The following is an 18,027-nucleotide window of genomic DNA, read 5'->3' as shown; positions in this document are numbered from 1 at the left end:
AAAGTAGCCTACAGTAGCTAGTCTATAGTGTGGAATTACATTGACGTTATGAAAAGGCTGGAGCAAACGTGAGCAGACAAATATGACAGGCCAATTATGATTTATCTTTTATTCATGTAACATTTTTAACAGTCTTTAAAGCGTAAAAAAATAAATAACTGAAACTGTATGGACAACCCTAACAGAAAACATAAAATCATAAACTCTCTTTAGTTCAAAAGAACACAGGAAAAATAGCTGTTAATGATCAAATGCAAGACATAAGCTGCTCAAGAAGAAAGTTCAGAAGCTAAAGCTGAAGTCATGGGTTACTGGAGGGAATTTCCTGACTATGCCAGCAAGTCAGCAACATCTGTACGTAATTTACATAGGGAAAAAGCAAAGCCTTTCACGGCACCATCACACACATCACTGTCAACAACCAGCAGCCATGAACAGCAAGAATATGGCACTTATAGAGACATCATTAACCATAATAAAACTGACGTGTTTAGACTTAATTAGTATAAGTCTCATTTGTACAAAACATTAATATGGTTAATATAAATATTTGAGAAAGTTCACAGGCCTTCTGAGATGAACATGTTTTCTTGGTTGATGCATTCCGACAACACTTTTCAGTTTGTCATCACGTTTCAGTGGTGTTCAGTCAACAACCAGACAATAATTTCAATATGGGGCAAAAATACAAGTTTACGATGACACTTGAAATGGCCATTTAGCATATTATGTGTTATGAATACAGGCAAATGTGCACCACCAAGCAGACTTATGTCTGTGGTAATAAACTGAACAGCAATTATGATGACCTACCTCCATTACTGTGGCACAACAATCAGTGGAGACAATTGTCTAAACAATTATGGCAGACTATTGGATTACTCCTGGCATTTTGCCATCTGCACTAATTGTATGCCAGTAATCTTTATGAGATAACAGCGCACAGGCTTCAGCCTCCACAGCGTAACATGACAATTTGAATTTGATCAGTATGTCATCTGCAGAAGTCGGGAAAATCTGTATCTGACATGCAAATGCCAGAACTGTGATAGGATATTTGTATTTTACAATATAATTCCTAAATAACATCATATCATTGCCCTTATTCGTTTTTGCAACTAAATTATTAAATTAATATAATGTCTCAATGTCAAGTCAATCTTTTATATTCTGTTAACTTTTTTGCCATATTTGTTGCAAAAGTGTGGCCTATGGCTTTAAAATATAATCAAATGATCTTCAGTCGAGGATGCAGCACAACTGCTTTAATCTAGTGGATTTGTGGCGATGTCATAATGAATACAGCTGTTGCCTGAAACAAACTAATTTCCCCAAGTTATGATGCCGTTTCTTACATATGTCAATTTGCACTGTGGTGTTGGTACTTTACCAGTGTCCCTAAAACATGAAACACCACACCTTTGGACATTATCACCCCTTCTCTGAAATGACTGCCAAAGTTGCCGATCTGCCACATATGAATATGAGATTGAACGATGTTGGAATACTGCGCCACAAACAGCCCATTTGATCACAAAGGTTACACAGCTCAGAAAAACATGTTTGGGTGGGTTGTGAAGACTTCTTCAGAAATACTGTTGGCACCCAGGCCACAATTCCACAGCAACAGGCAAATGTGCCCAGGCTATCATACAGTTCATTTCAGTGCAAGTCCCTTGGCAATGACCACACATCTCTTTCAGTTTCCAGCTCTCCCTGTCGTTGTGTCCGTAAAGAAAAAAGGAGGTGTGAGACTACAGAAGTGAAGGGCTCAGAGCTTCCACCTGTTTCTCTCAGTTTTGAGTAAGTCCTTGGTTCTGGGCCTTCTTCTCGTTTCTCCAGTAAGATCGTTGACAGTCTGAGAAAGGTAAAAAAAAGAGAGAGTATTACAAATCTCACACAGACACTTTCAAACAAACACATTCCGTCCAGCATAGTCATAGACTACGGACTCCTGAAGATTTTACGTTTAAGACTGTCACAAGACTTAAGGACTATTTACCTTAGATTAAAAATGTATAGATAACAAGCTGGATTGAATGGAAAAAAAACAAAAAAAAAAAAAAAAACAACAGTGATCTTTTCAACCTTTCACTGAGGCAGGAAGTGTGACTTATTGGATCCGAACCAACACACACACACACACACACACACACACACACACACACGCCAGGCCAGGCTCGGATAAGATATAACTGAAACGCAAATTTTCCCAGCCATGATTAAACTGCACCAGGAGCTTAGACTAGTCTGGCTAACACAAGACTGCTTCTCAAGGCTCAACTGTTGGGATGGAAAACATGGGAATGGATCTGGGGACCCATCATTTACTTCTGATTTCTGTGTAACCAGCAACCAGTGAAATAAAATTTAAACTGGTACATTAAACTGTGCTTCCACTTCTGCAGTTTGCAGAATACACTTATTTACTCAATTCTGAAGAAAGTACACGTTTATCATATAACACTGGCTCCATCAGCTCAGCCATTGGTTGTGTTGAACAGCGCTGCTAACTGTACTCTTCTGTCTGTCATCATATTGACCCCTTCCCGGTCCTCGTCACAGGAAAATGTGCACGCATATCGGGGTCAGAAAGCATTCCATTCCATTGAATTGTGTGTGTGTGTATGTAAATTGACTGAAACGTCAAAGAAACGTCAAGAAAAATGCCTACTTGTACTACTTTTCTGCTTGTATACACACTGGGCTTGTCAACCAGACAGCCGTATATGCGGGCCAATGAATCTCTGGCCACTTGCTAACGTCGCCTATCCATTCTGTTATCGGCTCAGGATCAGGCATACAGTACAATCATCATTAGCTAAGACTAATTTATTAAGGTACGGTTTTCGGTCCTGAGGTGACAATGACAGTGCATATCTTGACAGCTCAACATGCCGGTCTATTCACTGGAAAAGCCAAGTCAGGCCTAGTTTTACAGACTGGCTGAAGTTAATGACAGACACAACCTCATTTGAACATCTTATTGCAAGACTGAATGATGGTAGGGGTAAATTCTATCAGGTCTGGTCTCATTTCCTGCATTTTATTCAATTTGAACTGACTAGTTAGTGCCCCATAATTAGAGTGCATGAAAATGCACTCTACTGTTATCCGATTTCTTCTTATTAGAGTGCATGAAAATGCACTCTACTGTTATCCGATGTATTCTTATTATAGTGCATGAAAATGGACATCTGGGCTTTCTATTTTTCATCTTTGTAACTTTTATACTTTTTAAACTTCAAAAATTCCCCATAGACTTAACATTGGGCTGATGACATCACAATAGGGCCGTTAAGCAATTAGAATCCTAGGCAGCAACTGCTCAACTAGGCCTCATCAAAAAGCCAGTTAAACTGATTGCACCTGTATCAACTGCTTTCTGCTCAACTAGGCCAACTCTCTCTGTGTATTTCCATTCTACAAGGATATAAGGCACATTCCATCCAACTTTCTATCTATTCATCCTCTTGTTGGGGCAGCCGTGGCCCACTGGTTAGCACTCTGGACTTGTAACCGGAGGGTTGCCGGTTCGAGCCCCGACCAGTGGGCCGCGGCTGAAGTGCCCTTGAGCAAGGCACCTAACCCCTCACTGCTCCCCGAGCGCCGCCATTGAAGCAGGCAGCTCACTGCGCCGGGATTAGTGTGTGCTTCACCTCACTGTGTGCTGTTTGTGTTTCACTAATTCACCGATTGGGTTAAATGCAGAGACCAAATTTCCCTCACGGGATCAAAAAAGTATATATACTTATACTTATACTCTTCAAACCATTCACTCATCCACCCATTAAACTGTCCCATCAACATCCATTAAACAATCTGCCTATCAACATCCATTACACTATCTACATTTAACTTAAACTATATACTCTGTCTCAGGCTTTAAGCATACAATCTGGCTCTCTTAAGACTACAGATCCTGTTCAACTATTTCCTCTGCCCACAACTGTTTCAAAATAAATGTACTCTCTACAATAATTCACTATTAAATAATTTAACTATTTAAACTACTCAACTAACTGTTCAGCCATTTCAACTGTCAGTTGTTATCAACTATGACTCCTGCCAACTGTTTCCTCTGCCCACAACTGTTTCCAAATAAAAGTTTGTTTTGCATTTTATGTTAATATACAGTATGTTTTGCATTTTCATGCACTGGTAATTTCCTCGAAATTACATTTTCTAGTTAGAGTGCATGAAAATGCACTCTACTGTTATCCGATTTATTCTTATTATATGTTATTATTATTCCGCTGACGCTTTTTGTGCGTTTAATGCGGCTTCAACCGTTTAACGTAGAAACTTCATTCAAACAGCGTTGCGTAGGTCTTACTTAGGTGACTTCAGCTATGTATTTTTCAACTTTGTAACTTTTATACTTTTTAAACTATTAATCAAAAACTACTAAAATTTCCCCATAGACTTAACATTGGCGATTATGACATCACAGTAGGGCACTTAGAATCCTATGCCAAGTGTTCCGGCCACCTCCAGCAACTGTCTGTCTCAGGCTTTAAAGGTGCGATTTGTAGGATTGTTACCGAACGTTCTGTAGGCCAAAATCAAAACACTGGTGAACGTTCTCAAGACTACCAGAAGCGAGCCTCTTCTGGGTTGCCAGATGTAATTAAGACTTAGCTAGTTGACCTGCAGCTGCTTTAACGTTTTTCCAACCATGTCCCAGCTACACATTACGGAAACAGTGAAAACAAAAAATACCTCTCTAACCAACGTAACATATTTAGCTGAAGTTAGCGATGCAGATGAAGTTTAGCCTAGGCTGTTGTGGAGAAATATGGCCAGCTCTGCGTCAGACTTGATATTCTTCGTCTGACGAAGACGTCACCATCTCAGGAAGCTCCTCCGATGTCCACTTAATTTGTTTCTTGTTTTAATTTTGGAAATTAAAATTTGCCTGCCTCTCGTGGGCGTTCATAGCTGTTGACAGTTGGCCTTTGCTAATTTGGCAACCCAAATAGGAGGACGCGCTAGCCCATTACTAATACGCTATTCTAGAATTAATCGTTCAAAACATAAACGAAAATTCCAAAAGATTCCACCCCGTAACTCATTTTTTTTCATGGGTTTTACAGGGTTTTACGGGTTAGAGTGATGTTGTCAAATAAGCCATTACTTCAATTCATCGTGTTTCCTTACTCTCTGACAACATATGGTGATCATTTTTGAATGGTTACAGTTTATTTTCCATTATTTCCTACATACTGGACCTTTAAGCATACAATATGGCTCTATTAAGACTACAGATCCTGTTCAACTGCTTCCTCTGCCCACAACTGTTTCAAAATAAAAGTCCTCATTACAATAATTCTATATTAAATAATTTAACCATTTAAACTATCCAACTATTTAACTGTTCACTTTATTTTACTAATCCAACTGTCAGTTATCAACTATACCTCTAGCCTACTATATTAAACCACCACCTACCTAGCAACCAATTTAGCAACCATTGAAATTAAGCATCTATGTCAGTTTCCATAGCAACCAACATGATTATACTAGCAAACCACTGTAGTAACTCCTTTATTTCTGATAGTAGCCACCATGAACACCCTAGCAACAACCTAGCAACGACTTCAAGTACCCTAGCAACCACATTCACAGTTAAAACCTAGCAACCAACATCATTAACCTAGCAACCAGCATAACTACTCTAGCAACAGTCAGTTCTCATTAACGTTGACTCCCGTCAACTGTTTCCTCTGCCCACAACTGTTTCGAAATAAAACTCCTCACTAAAATAATTCCTTTTTAAATAATTTAACCATTTTAACTATCCAACTATTTAACTGTTCAGCCTTTCAAACTGTCAGTTGTCATCAACTATGACTCCCGCCAACTGTTTCGTCTGCCCACAACTGTTTCAAAATAAAAGTCCTCACTACAATAGTTCCCTATTAAATAACCTAACCATTTTCACTATCCAACTATTTAACTGTTCAGCCATTTTAACTGCCAGTTGTCATCAACTACAACTTCCGCCAACTGTTTCCTCTGCCCACAACTGTTTCAAAATTTAACTATTTAAACTAAACTATTTAACTGTTCAGCCATTCCAACTGTCAGTTGTCATCAACTATGACTCCCCACCAAACTTTTTTCTCTATCTGACCTCCATCTTTTTACTTGGATTATATATTAACAATAACAATATTCAACAATATTTTATTCAGCAGCCATTTTTCCATTTTCATGCACTCATAATTCCCTGGAATTACATTCTCTAGTTAACATTATTATCAAGCTTAATTCTATTTCAGCCAACACCCCCCACCTTTTTTCTCTCTCCTTTTTTCCATTTATGTGTATGTGTTTTAATTGTGATTTCTTTCTCTGACTTTCTTACCCAGATTGCTGTATAGTGTGTGCTTAGTGATGTTACATGTTGTTAAATGTGACGAGTATATTGTGTTTCTCACATGGGAAAACAATAAAAAACGTTGATTACAAAAAACATGCCGGTCCATTAGCTGCGCCAGTTTTCTGACCCCATGCTGCGTGCGCACCCAACCTTGCAAATGGATGTTTACAAACATTGAAGGGGTCTATAAAGCCTGCCCCATACTGGATAAGCGGTTCTGATAGGTTCCTGGGTTTTTGGTGATTCGCAAATTGTGACGGTCTCCGGAGGGACCTGCAGAGCAAATTCAAATTTGCTAACAGGTTCCTCTGGGCTCTCCCAGGCTAAGCTTAGACACATGTTTTGTGATGCACTTGAGCATGTGATGCGTGGTGAGCCCTGTCCTAGCTTGAATCTGCACTGCACTGGCAAACCTACAACCTCCACCGACCAACAGGGCTTGCCACGGCCTGCTTCTTTTTAGGGTTGGCCCTCGGTTGACACTGTTCCCACTTTAGAGAAGAAACTACACAGACCCCACCTCTTGCAGGTTACTGGGGAAATCTACCGAGTATTTACAGAGGGACTCACAAGCTTCTGTATCATCTGAGTGCACTGGCTCAGACAGGCCTAGCCTTAGGCATGTCATTTTGGAGATGGATGAGAAGGACATAGACTAGGTCAGCATACCCTGACTTGATTGCTGGCTTTTACATTCTCCTCCAGCCCATTACTCTTATCAGCAAGTAAATAAGCCTCTGTGTGTATTTATCCTCCCCCTCATGGTGTGCCTCACATCATTCACAAAAGGATACACATGCATTCAAACACGCCTGTCAAACCTGTTTTCTATCTTTTTTTCTAAATGCCCAGTGCTTAGAAAAATATCCTTGCGAGGCACCAAAAGAACAAACAAGACTTCACAGTGCTTGACAGACAGTGTCTGACAGTGCGCCATTACTCTTATACTTTTAGTGGCCTTATTACAGTGTTTATTGCATAATTAATCAATAATATTTTTTAGCATTTCTCTCGCTAGTAATCTCTGTCCCCTATAATCCTAAGACTACTTACTGTCTCTAACCCTAGAGAACTTTATAAAGTGTATTAATATAACAAGTACGCAGGGCCACATAAATGCACCAATTACCACTTATAAAACCTGAAACAATGGTTTCAGTGGGTTTTGTGAAAATCTTATTCTACACTTGTGTGTCATTAGAAAAGTATGTTGTGTTGTAAAGTGGTACAATGGTAATTACTGACACTCACAGTCTACAGAAGGGAAGCAACTTTGGAAGACACACATCATTGTGTGGTAACAGTTGTCCAGCAGGGATTTCGGTGTGGCCTCCGTCCTCTGCTTTCCCAAGGGGCTCGCTAAAGCTTCCCAGATGTTTTGTATTCGTTCTGGTGGTTCCCTCTGAAGGGAGAAAGAATAAAAAACACTTAGAATTCACAAACACACACACACACACACATACCTTCAGACTTCATTAAAGGTCAGGGATATGTGGAGTCAAATGGAAAGCACTGCTATCATGTTAATAAGTTCACAACATAACCTTTTCCTTAATATCAACCACATCTTCCATAACAACCATTACAGTAACTAAGACAGACATCAGCTTTGACACTGTAAGGTGACTTAGACCCCTGTGGTAGACGTGAGTCACTGGGGGTTAGGAGCTGGAAGCAGCGCAGGAGGGTGAGTGAGAGGTGAGTCGTGTCTGAGGTCGCGGAGCATGCGGGGTGATTAAGAAGATGTCTGACCTGGTCGTATAACTCTTGTACGATCACCCCCACTTTGTGGAAGAGTTCCTCCAGCCCAACCGTGTAGTTGTAGGAGGGATGATTCCTGGGCAGAACACTCCTGATCTTCTTCAGAACCCCCAGGTTTACCCTGAGCCACGTCTCCTGCAGGTCTATATCTAGCAGGCCTTGGTCCTGTAAGTTCCTCCTCTGTGCCAATGCAAAACATGAGGCATTATAAAGAAAGTAAGAAAAGAGGACTGTAGTGAAATGAGTGACAACTGTACAGAAAATGATTGTGTTAAATAAAGAAACCTGAGAGAGGGAGGGTGAGAGAGTTAGAAAGAGAGAGAGAGGGAGTGAAAGGGGGAGAGGTTGAGGATATTGCTTTTGAAGACGGAAGAGTGAGTCAACAAAATATTTGGGTCAGCAAAACAGACTCACCAGTCTGCTGACATTCCTCAGCTTGAAGATCTCTTCATAATGGACTTTAATGGTAAAATTAATGGGCATGTTGTGCCTCTGAAAGTAGAGGATTCATGGTTAGTCCTTAGTTGTCACTCATACATAAAAATAAAGTACTTGCAACAGCAAAAAATGCCCTCCCACTCAACCCAACTCTACAAGTCATAACCCATTCAACTCCATCCACCACTTCCTGACACGCTCTGGCCATCCATTTCTCACATGCTTATGTGCTTCACACGATAAAGTGCTTCATCTGTCTATTCTCAAGGCCTTTGCCATCTTACTACTGTTAGTGTACGCTAAATTCTGCATTGTGCACATCAATTGAACCCTAATCTGTTGCCAGTACTGGACAGTACTGTTGCTGTTGTTGTTGCTGCTGCTGCTGTATGCATGTTTGACTGCAATGTGCCAGGTGCATCAATAAATCAATATATTAAATAAAACTCTATTCAGCAGGAAGAGAAACGGAATTAAACATAATTTTTACTTACCATGAAGTGTACTCTTTGTTTTAAAACGAGGCTGTCATTCACCACTTTCACAGCACCGCATAGTATCTCCGTTGTTGACACAGACTGTGTCAAAACCAGACCTGCAGAGAACAGAAAGGTACAGTTATTAAAGTTGCTACTGCATTTAGCGGTTCTATAAGTAGTTTTAGCATTTCTTGCACAAATGCAAGCATGTCAGCCGCTGAGCGCTAGACTTAGCAAGCAATGCAGCCCACCCCTAATTTGAGCCTCTGGAGCACATAGAAAACTAGCTGTCAGGTGGGGAGGAAGGAGGTTATCTGCAGGGTTAGAACAGACTGATCCTTTTAAACGTTACGATGCCTGGGTCCCAGAGACCATTTCCCTTTCTTGACCCCCCTACATCTGTGTCAGCAATCACAAAGTGAAGACTGCCTTAAGGACTCAAAAGCATTCTATGACCAGGGCTGAAAGGAAAATTAATTCATTCCCTGGCAAGATATCTGGTATTTCTGGCACTGGCTCAAGTGAAACAGAAACACTGTTATGGTGATTCAAGATCCAGAAGGTTTTGACATTATCATTGTATGTAAATGTTTTATATACTGTCTATGTCCAACTACAACAGCTAAATAACATGACACAAACCATGTTTAGCAATACGAAATCCCATTACAAAACAGCATCAAGTGAAACCGCACTAAAACAAGGTACAGCAGAGTGGTACAGTGTGCCATGGCAAAAATGTCTGGACATGCCTGCATTCGCCTAGTGTGTTTTTACACTAACCAAACGTTCCTGGGGTGCCCGCAAAGAGAAAATGGACCTGAAATAAATATTGAATAAACACCTTCTACCCATGAAAGCCACAGAACAACATAACTTCCCTCCAGATCCTCTACTGAAATCGCACATGTGGTTGAGAAGTGAGAGACAGGCACTGCACAACGTGGTCAGGAACAGCTCAACAAAATGGTCTTGTTAAGTGGGCACGCTGCATGGGAAAGACAAAGACTGACCCCGGGAGCATTGGCTCTGACCGACAAGCGTTTAAGTGGCGGCATCTATTTTCATCTGATTGCTCTTTCCCATTTTTCCCTTTTCTTTTTCCCATTCTTTTTTGTCACGACAAGTGCTTGTGACAATACAGCAAAGAGTGAGAGAGAGCAAGAGAGAGAGAGAGAGAGAGAGAGAGAGAGAGAGACAGGCAGAAGGGGCAGTCAACTGTCACTGTCCTGCACAGTGCCATGCATGTGGTTGGCCCCAGTGGTCTGGAGGAGGAGGGAGAAAACGAAGATCAGCAAAGTGGCCGAGACCGACCACCACACTTTGCCGAGGCCAGGCGAGACGGTTGGGCCACAACACCCCCGTGCAACTCCCCCATCATTCACCCTCTCACCCTCTGTGCTTCCCCTCGTTATTTTTCAGCATCTCTCTCTCTCTCTGTATCTGTGTCTCTCTCTCTCCTTTGACGCATCTCCTATCGTTTTCCGTCTGCTGGCCATCTCTGGCGTAGAATCTGTGTTAATGCTCAGGAAGTGGTTAGGCGGGCCACAGAAAGGTGTTTAACCGCTGTGTTTTTCACTAAGACCAAAACCCAAACATACGTGCTCAGTGTTCTTCACAGTCTGTACTTACTTTCGTTTCTTCCCTCCCTGAAATCTGCAGTAGATGTTTATCCTCTGCTCATCCTCTGTCGTTGTTTGAGCTATCGGTCACTGCACCCCTCTTGCTTCCTTTGAAAAATCCTTATTTTGAGCTACTCTGTTTGCTGTATGTCAAGTTAGCTATTTATCCTTAGTGTTTTTATGGCAATAGAGGCCAGTAGACCAACCACCTCTTTAGAATTTGCAGTCACATTTTTGTGGCATAATGCTATGACATGACTTTCTAAGTCTACTATCTTGAAATCTGTCAGTAAACAGAGAAATAAATCATCATTAACTCCTACACACACAGGGAGACACACACACACACACACACACACACACACACACACACACACACACACACAAGGATAGGCGTTTGCTCAAACTTCTTCCCAGTCAGAGACCAAGTCACACACTGACACCAGGCCAGGATTCCCACACCAAAATGTCTAAGGTCAATCGGACATGCTCAACAATGCCTGCTCCAATCCATGTCCTCCTCCTCACATGATACATTAATCCCTCACTGCTCCCTCTCTCTTTCTCTATCTCTCTTCCTCTCCCTCTTTTTCTCTCTCTCACACACACACGCACAAAAACACACAGATAGAGGTTTTCTTACCAAACAACCAGCCAAGGATCCATGCTCCTGACCGGGCCATACTTCCAGTGATGTTCTTCTCTCAGCAGGTTGTCCTTGGGGATGCTGGGGACTGCTTGTTCCCTTTCAGCGCAACAGTTTGCCTCCTCTCTCTTCCCTGCAGCCTCTGCAGACACTGATGGAGAGGAGTACCAGAGATCACTTTGATGGCCACACAAGTGGCTACGTGGGAAGCAACACTTCCTTCCGTCTCTCTTTTCCTTCCTCTTCTCTCACCTCTGAAAACTGATTGGTTGAGAACTCAACAAGATAAGCTAAATAGCAAGATGACAGAGTTGGTCACTGCACTGTAGCTTCTTTTTTTATCAGCTGTATCTTTAGTTTCCTTTTTTAAAGAGTTGTTTGCATCCGTTTGTATCCACACATAAACATGCATACCTTATGCATTTAATAATCAAATCAACTACATCTGAGGGCACAGACTCTTCAGCATCTCGAGTCGGCTCTCAATATTCAACAAGTCATGTTCCCTTACGAGATATTATTTAGGGGTCTACTCTCGCCTTACATCTCATGTTGGGTCCGAACTACTACAAGTTACCAACTGCTACTGGATCTGCCACTGATTACGCATCGATGTCTCTCCATAAGACCATAGTTGCATAGTTAAATCTATGACCTCAGTGAATAAATGTGTCTGGTAAATAGCCAGCGACGTGCCTAGTTGCGCAAAAGACCAGAGCACTCAATCTGACAACGACATGAAACTTAACTTAGAAGGGGGGAAAATAGCAACACATACATACCCGACAGTGAAATATCATTCAGAAATACATCCTTAAGGCGACTGTTTAAACCAAAGAGTTCGGCGATTTGGGTTAGATCTTCAGCAGCAACGTGTCTGAGGCATGCTTGGTCGTCACATTACATGTATGCTAGCTCTTCTGTCAAAGATTCCTGAAGGGTTGGAAATTCCCAACTCCACCTCTGTAACAAACGTAACAAAACCACTTAATGCTGAAAGAATAAGCGCTAAAACCACCCAACCGCTAGACTAGAACTAGACCCGAGACAACTTTATCGGCACATGACGCGAAAAGGTCGGCTAGTACATACGCATACAGGTTGCGCTGTGGTTTAATATGAACTGACGATTTACTTTCACTTTCGGTCACATTCATTATTAATTTCAGGGATAATCTAGTTACCTTACTATGTCAAAATCTACACTTACTATAGGAAAACTTACTAGTATCGTGTAGACTGTGGGCACATTTAAACAGGCAGACAGCTGAACCATAGCAAAACAATTCTATTATATGTGCAACATAGGCTACCGCAACAATTGGTCCTACTAAACTGTCAATCTAATCTATAAGTAACTACCAGTATTCACTGCACTTATGCTTAGGCAGGGTTATTATTCTACAGTCAGGGACCACAAAATGTGATGCACACACCACCATCAGATCAAGTAACTTCCCACTGGACTCACTCATCCCCTCTGCGGCAAGCTGTCCCGCCGCAACGCCCCCATAAACCATTACTAGTTGCACTCCATCCTCCTACCGCGGTTTCAGAGGTGAACAAGAATGATAAGAATACTTATATACTTCTGAGACGAACATAGTCAAGAAAAATCGTCTTCCCATTTTGCAACAGGCGGTAAGCTAGTGGGCTCAAGATGCATTTGACCTCCACCCCCATTCCTAATTCCCGCTATTTCCTTGCTAAAGCGCAATGAACCTTTCCAGACACACACATGCATTTAAATTAACAGGCGCCGAAGTCCAACTCAAGTCGATTAATGGTTTTAATCGGAGACGTAGCCTAATTACGGTAGAGAGCCACCTCTATTCGTTGAATTCCCGCAGATAACTAAATCCTATTTTATAATCATTTGTCAAAATAAAGTCTAGCTACGCAACCTTCCCCAAACAACCCCTGAGTTTTGGGGGAAGTTATTGTAGAGCCCCCCCCAAAGGATAAAAAAAAAAACACCATATGCTGACTCAAGCTATATGACATCACAGGAGGGGAAATCCCAACGGAAAACACAGTAGTATCCTAAAAGTTATCCTTATCAGCCGTCCGTCATCCAATAGACCCGTTTCTTTCCGAAAGTCAGCTGGGCTGGTATTGTCGGCATTGTTATTGCCATGAACATTCAGATAGTTGGCCATTAGAAGGGGATACTAAGTGGTTATGCTCAGACCGCCTGATAACCATATTGTCCATAACATCCTGACTATGGAATAGCCTAGCCATAAAAAGGCCCCCAGTGTGTGGTGCGCAGTGCTGGCACACAAGAGCATGACACCATCAAAACCAAAATACCACATGAAACTAAGCACCCCTGTCAAAGACAACATGTCGAGTAGGCTACTTTGAAAGGTGACATTAGAACTTTGCGTGTCTTACCTTGTAACCTGGCCCGTGGAAGGCATGGGATATTGCCCAGGACACCAAACCACCAGGCCCCCGCGCTGTGGCGAGCTAGTGACACATATTGTCGATTAATGCCACAGACGGAGCAGTAGGCTAAATATTTTTTAAGTTATATCGGTTCAATAACAATCATGAATAAGATGTTCAAAGCCTAGGTGCAGAATACAGAAAATGTGCATGCGCAGGCAAAGTTTGGAATGTTGTTCCAATACCTTTTCTCCTGCGTTTGACGAGGATGCTGATCTTCAGCCTCAATTACAATTCAAAGGTTGTTAGCAGTGGAAGGTAGCAGAGGGGGCGACGATGTAATAAGGTAAAAAAAACCGGCATCTCACCACGTCACCGAATCTGTGGAAGCCCTGAGCTTTCGTTTCCCCACAACAAGACGGTCCAATATTGGGGTAATAGGAGACAGCGACACTCACAAAGTGCGTTCCTACCTTCACATTTAAAATGCACACCAGCGACATATTCAATAGGTAGCCTGATTTCTGCATAATAGCCTGTAATAATGTTTATGTTAAAAAGACTAATTGTTTAATTGTAGGCTACCGTATTTTATGAGGCCCGGTCATAATTGTTGCGCAATATTTTAGGCTATTATTTTTCCATTCCATGCGGTCCAGTATCGCTGGAAAGTTACAATGTAAGCTGCGCCACACAATTTTTTTTAGCCCAGCCCCGTCTGTACCCTACAGCCAGCGGTTTCTCTGAGGTAAGACACAAAATGACACACAGTATTGAAACATGGGGGCGACATATTCTTGCCCAGGGCAGGGAACGCAGGGTTGCGTTCCGCCGGCCTGCTGGTAGATCACCGTAGCCTCCGTTGGATATAAAATATAGGCCTAATGGGTCGCGAATAATGAACACGGGAAATTGTGGGTCCCAAATCCATAAGAACCACTGACTTCTATAAGAAACCGCTACAATCAACTAATGTCTGGAGATCCAGTGGAAGAAGTCACTATTTAGCAGGTCCTTCTCCAAAACACTTGTGAGCTCGGGAAAAAACCCTTTACTGATTGTCTACAACCTAACTCATTTATGACTTGCTTGATTAGGCTGACCATATCCTGTCAAAAGCCGCGAAGGCTACCTCTAAAATTTAGCCTATAGGCCTAGTTTGATGACTTTCAACTCTTTAAACTCAAAAAACAAACTCTCCATTCTGCCCTGTATGTTGTTTTGTCAATCTAGAATCTTGGAGTTTCTCAATCTCCATTGTTACATGCTCCAAATTCCCCACAGAAATGTTTCTCACAATCTTAGAATAGAATAGATATTGCTCTGGAATTGCTAGCAGACATGTCTGCTATTGTGCGACATGATAAATGGCTCATTTTGCGTGTTTATATTGCTCTGGAATTGCTAGCAGACATGTCTGCTATTGTGCGACATGATAAATGGCTCATTTTGCGTGTTTGATTAGATTAAAGCGCTGACTGCCTGGAAGTTTTTAATTAGTTAATTTTCCCTCATCAGTCTCAGGCAGTGCACCTGCAGACGAGTGCAGACGAGCATCCTTGTGCTTTGTGTTCGAGGTGCGTCAGTGCTGTGTGAAGAGATTGGCATCATCATCCAAGCTAGTTTTAGCAGACACTAGGTAGGCCTACAGGGCCACCCGGTTATGGGGTCTTGGGCTCAAGAAGGTTGGTGACCATTGGTTTACCATGTCAACCTTGTTTGACCTTGAAGCGTCAAAAGAGAACTAAAGCCAAAACTACTTTGAATTTAATCCGTAATCCGTGCCTCTGTACGTTTTAGTCTGGGTTACACAAGGATGATATACATTTTACAAACCGAAATCGCATTGTCCATAGGCCTATAGGCTACTGTACAGGCGTCAATGAGAGAACAACACTTAACATAGCATAGTCTTTACTTACATTATTTTGGTTTTGATTTTCTAATTGGATTAAGTATTTGTGACAACACATCATTATAAATTTGATAATGTTTGATCGCTGGTTTGGTATGAAGAATCTTTCACGTAATGAATGCGCACTCTAGAAAGTGAAAGTAGCCTAGAACATACACACCAAATCGGTCAGTGTTAATAAACACGCGCTCCGTGTCACTCTGTAGCTGTCTGTGCACGTCCGCAATCGATTACGTTTCTCAAATGGAGAACACATGTTCCCTCGCGTCTCATGGCCACTCTGTGTAATCCTTCTGTTTGCAAAATTCTTGACAGTTGATGGCTAAACTTTCGTTTTCCTTTCCTGGTGAGCGCACCTGCAAAGTGGTTCTCTGCGCGTGTGTCTCTGCATGGAGTTAAGTTCGATTCAGGTCAGAAGTTCCGTCCGGTCCCGCATTCACGACGCTCCATCATTAGATGAATGCTATCAGACAGCGCTGTAAAATGTGAGCAGGAATTTCTCGCATTATGATGGCTAGAGTTGCGGGACTTGAATAAATCATGCGCTATACCCGACGCGCTGAAATTTCGGCCCGTCGTTGGCGAACATGCAGGAATTTGGTGGCTGATGGGTTGGCGACCCCTATTCTACAACCTTGCAAACTTGATGGATGTCAGTTAAGTGTGTTCAGGACCTTAAGGATGAGATTGTGATTTATCCTCAGTGTCCTTGAGATTCAGTATTCCTGAGAATGGGACATATATGAGGTCACAGTGACCTTCATTTTTGATCTTAGACTACTAAAATCGAATTAGTGAATCATTAAATCCAATGTGAAAATTTGAGTTAAATTTGAAGAATTTCCCTCAAGGCATTCCTGATTTGCTTTATAGAGGTCATCCAGTGTTAGGGTCCGGGGCACATTGCAGCTGCCTGAAAGCCAGACTGAGAAAACTGAGCTTGTATCCTCATCTTGAAAGAGGACTGTAGCTGGAGCACACATGATAATACCAATCAATTCACTTTAGACAGCTTACATCAATCTAGTATATTTACTTGACATTTATGCATACTTGTATATTACAGTAACATTGATCTTCTATGTATTTCTTTGTATATTTATGTCAACATTACAGTAGTTATGATGAGCAACCCATGCATCTTTCCTAAATCAGGGAAACCAATGTGAGCAAAATGAGGTGAGGAAACCTAGGCAACCAGTTTGTGGGTTAATGTGGTTATCAACTTATCTTTAAAGATCACCAATGTGCACCTGCAGAAACAAGTGTCATCCTAGTTTGTGAATTTCTTTATTATTCACTAACACAAGCGCACAATTTAGACTTAGTCCCTTGTCATTAAACAAGTAATATTTCACCAACGGTAACTACCTTAACTCAATACAGTGAGTGAAATGTGTTTACACTGCTCTTCAGGCTCAACTAGATGTGTTCAGAAGATCAAGGCCAGCTCTGCATGAGAAGTTCAATCTGATGTACAGAGCAGAGACAAATAGACGTGAGTCACATGATGTATAGACTACCAGCGGAAGGAAAAAGTTGTCCGGGCTTGTTTACTGTCTTTTCAAACTCCTCAGCTGACACTGGCAGATCACGTCAGACAGTAAGTCAGCTGCAGACAGACCTAAGTCCATCTTGAGCACACCCATAGTGAGGCAGAGGAAATTGGATGGTCCATCATGCAATCAGAAAAAGCAACAAATACAGACAACTATTTAAATAAGTAAATAAATAAATAAACCCATCAACATCTTTGACAAGGTTATATTTTCCCATTTCAAAATTCCATACTTAAATTTTCAGGCTTCGCAGTAGATTTCACTGCCTATATTTGAATTCACATTTAAAATAAATAACAGGGGCCCTAAATAATGCCTTAATAAATTAAAGGCAATATATTGTCCTTGTAATTCCAACTCATTATTACATTTACATTACATTACATTTAGCAGACATTTCTTGACCAAAGTGACTTACATATGTCAGCTATATTACAAGGGATCACATTGTCCCTGGAGCAACTTGGGGTTAAGTGCCTTGCTCAAGGGCACAACGGTGGAAGCTGGGAATTGAACCGGGGCTACTGCACGCCAGCCCAGCTCCTTAACCACTACACTACCACCACCCTACAGGCTACTGCACGCTAGCCCAGCTCCTTAACCACTACACTACCACCGCCCTACAGGCTACTGCACGCTAGCCCAGCTCCTTACCCACTACACTACCACCGCCCTATTATTATTATTATATTATATTACTATTATTAGTATTATTATTATTACAATTACTTTAAAGTTCTCCATAGGTACAGCATACACATGGTGCAGGGCACTTTTGCTCGACTAGAGCCTAAATTTTGGCTTATATTCTAGAGAACAAAGTAGCAATAG

General features: G+C 41.6%; 2 protein-coding genes across 3 annotated transcripts in view; both read right to left on the bottom strand.

Annotated features, from left to right (window-relative positions):
- Positions 1-111: 111 nt before the first annotated feature.
- Positions 112-12,757, bottom strand: il34 (interleukin 34). Of its 2 annotated transcripts, XM_048257291.1 has the most exons (8): positions 12,694-12,757; positions 12,114-12,294; positions 11,329-11,482; positions 9,079-9,179; positions 8,561-8,638; positions 8,138-8,326; positions 7,637-7,787; positions 112-1,858 (listed from the first exon to the last, which is right to left on the bottom strand). In XM_048257291.1, exons 3-8 carry the CDS (start codon positions 11,366-11,368, stop codon positions 1,794-1,796), a joined length of 624 nt encoding a protein of 207 aa, XP_048113248.1. In that variant the 5' UTR covers positions 11,369-11,482; positions 12,114-12,294; positions 12,694-12,757; the 3' UTR covers positions 112-1,793. The 2 variants fall into 2 exon arrangements, with proteins under 2 accessions (XP_048113248.1, XP_048113247.1); XM_048257290.1 differs by lacking the exon at positions 12,694-12,757 and having other exon boundaries at positions 12,114-12,595.
- Positions 12,758-17,077: 4,320 nt separating this feature from the next.
- The window catches only part of sf3b3 (splicing factor 3b, subunit 3), a 41,870-nt gene continuing 40,920 nt past the window's right edge, over positions 17,078-18,027 (bottom strand). The window contains 1 exon segment of the mRNA XM_048257149.1: positions 17,078-17,107. Coding sequence (XP_048113106.1) covers positions 17,078-17,107 — 30 coding nt within the window.

Source organism: Alosa alosa, chromosome 11 (genome assembly GCF_017589495.1).
Source record: "Alosa alosa isolate M-15738 ecotype Scorff River chromosome 11, AALO_Geno_1.1, whole genome shotgun sequence".
Classification (NCBI taxonomy): Eukaryota; Metazoa; Chordata; class Actinopteri; order Clupeiformes; family Clupeidae; genus Alosa; species Alosa alosa.
The sequence above is the reverse complement of the archived record's forward strand: the minus strand, read 5'-3'. Positions and strand labels throughout refer to the sequence as shown.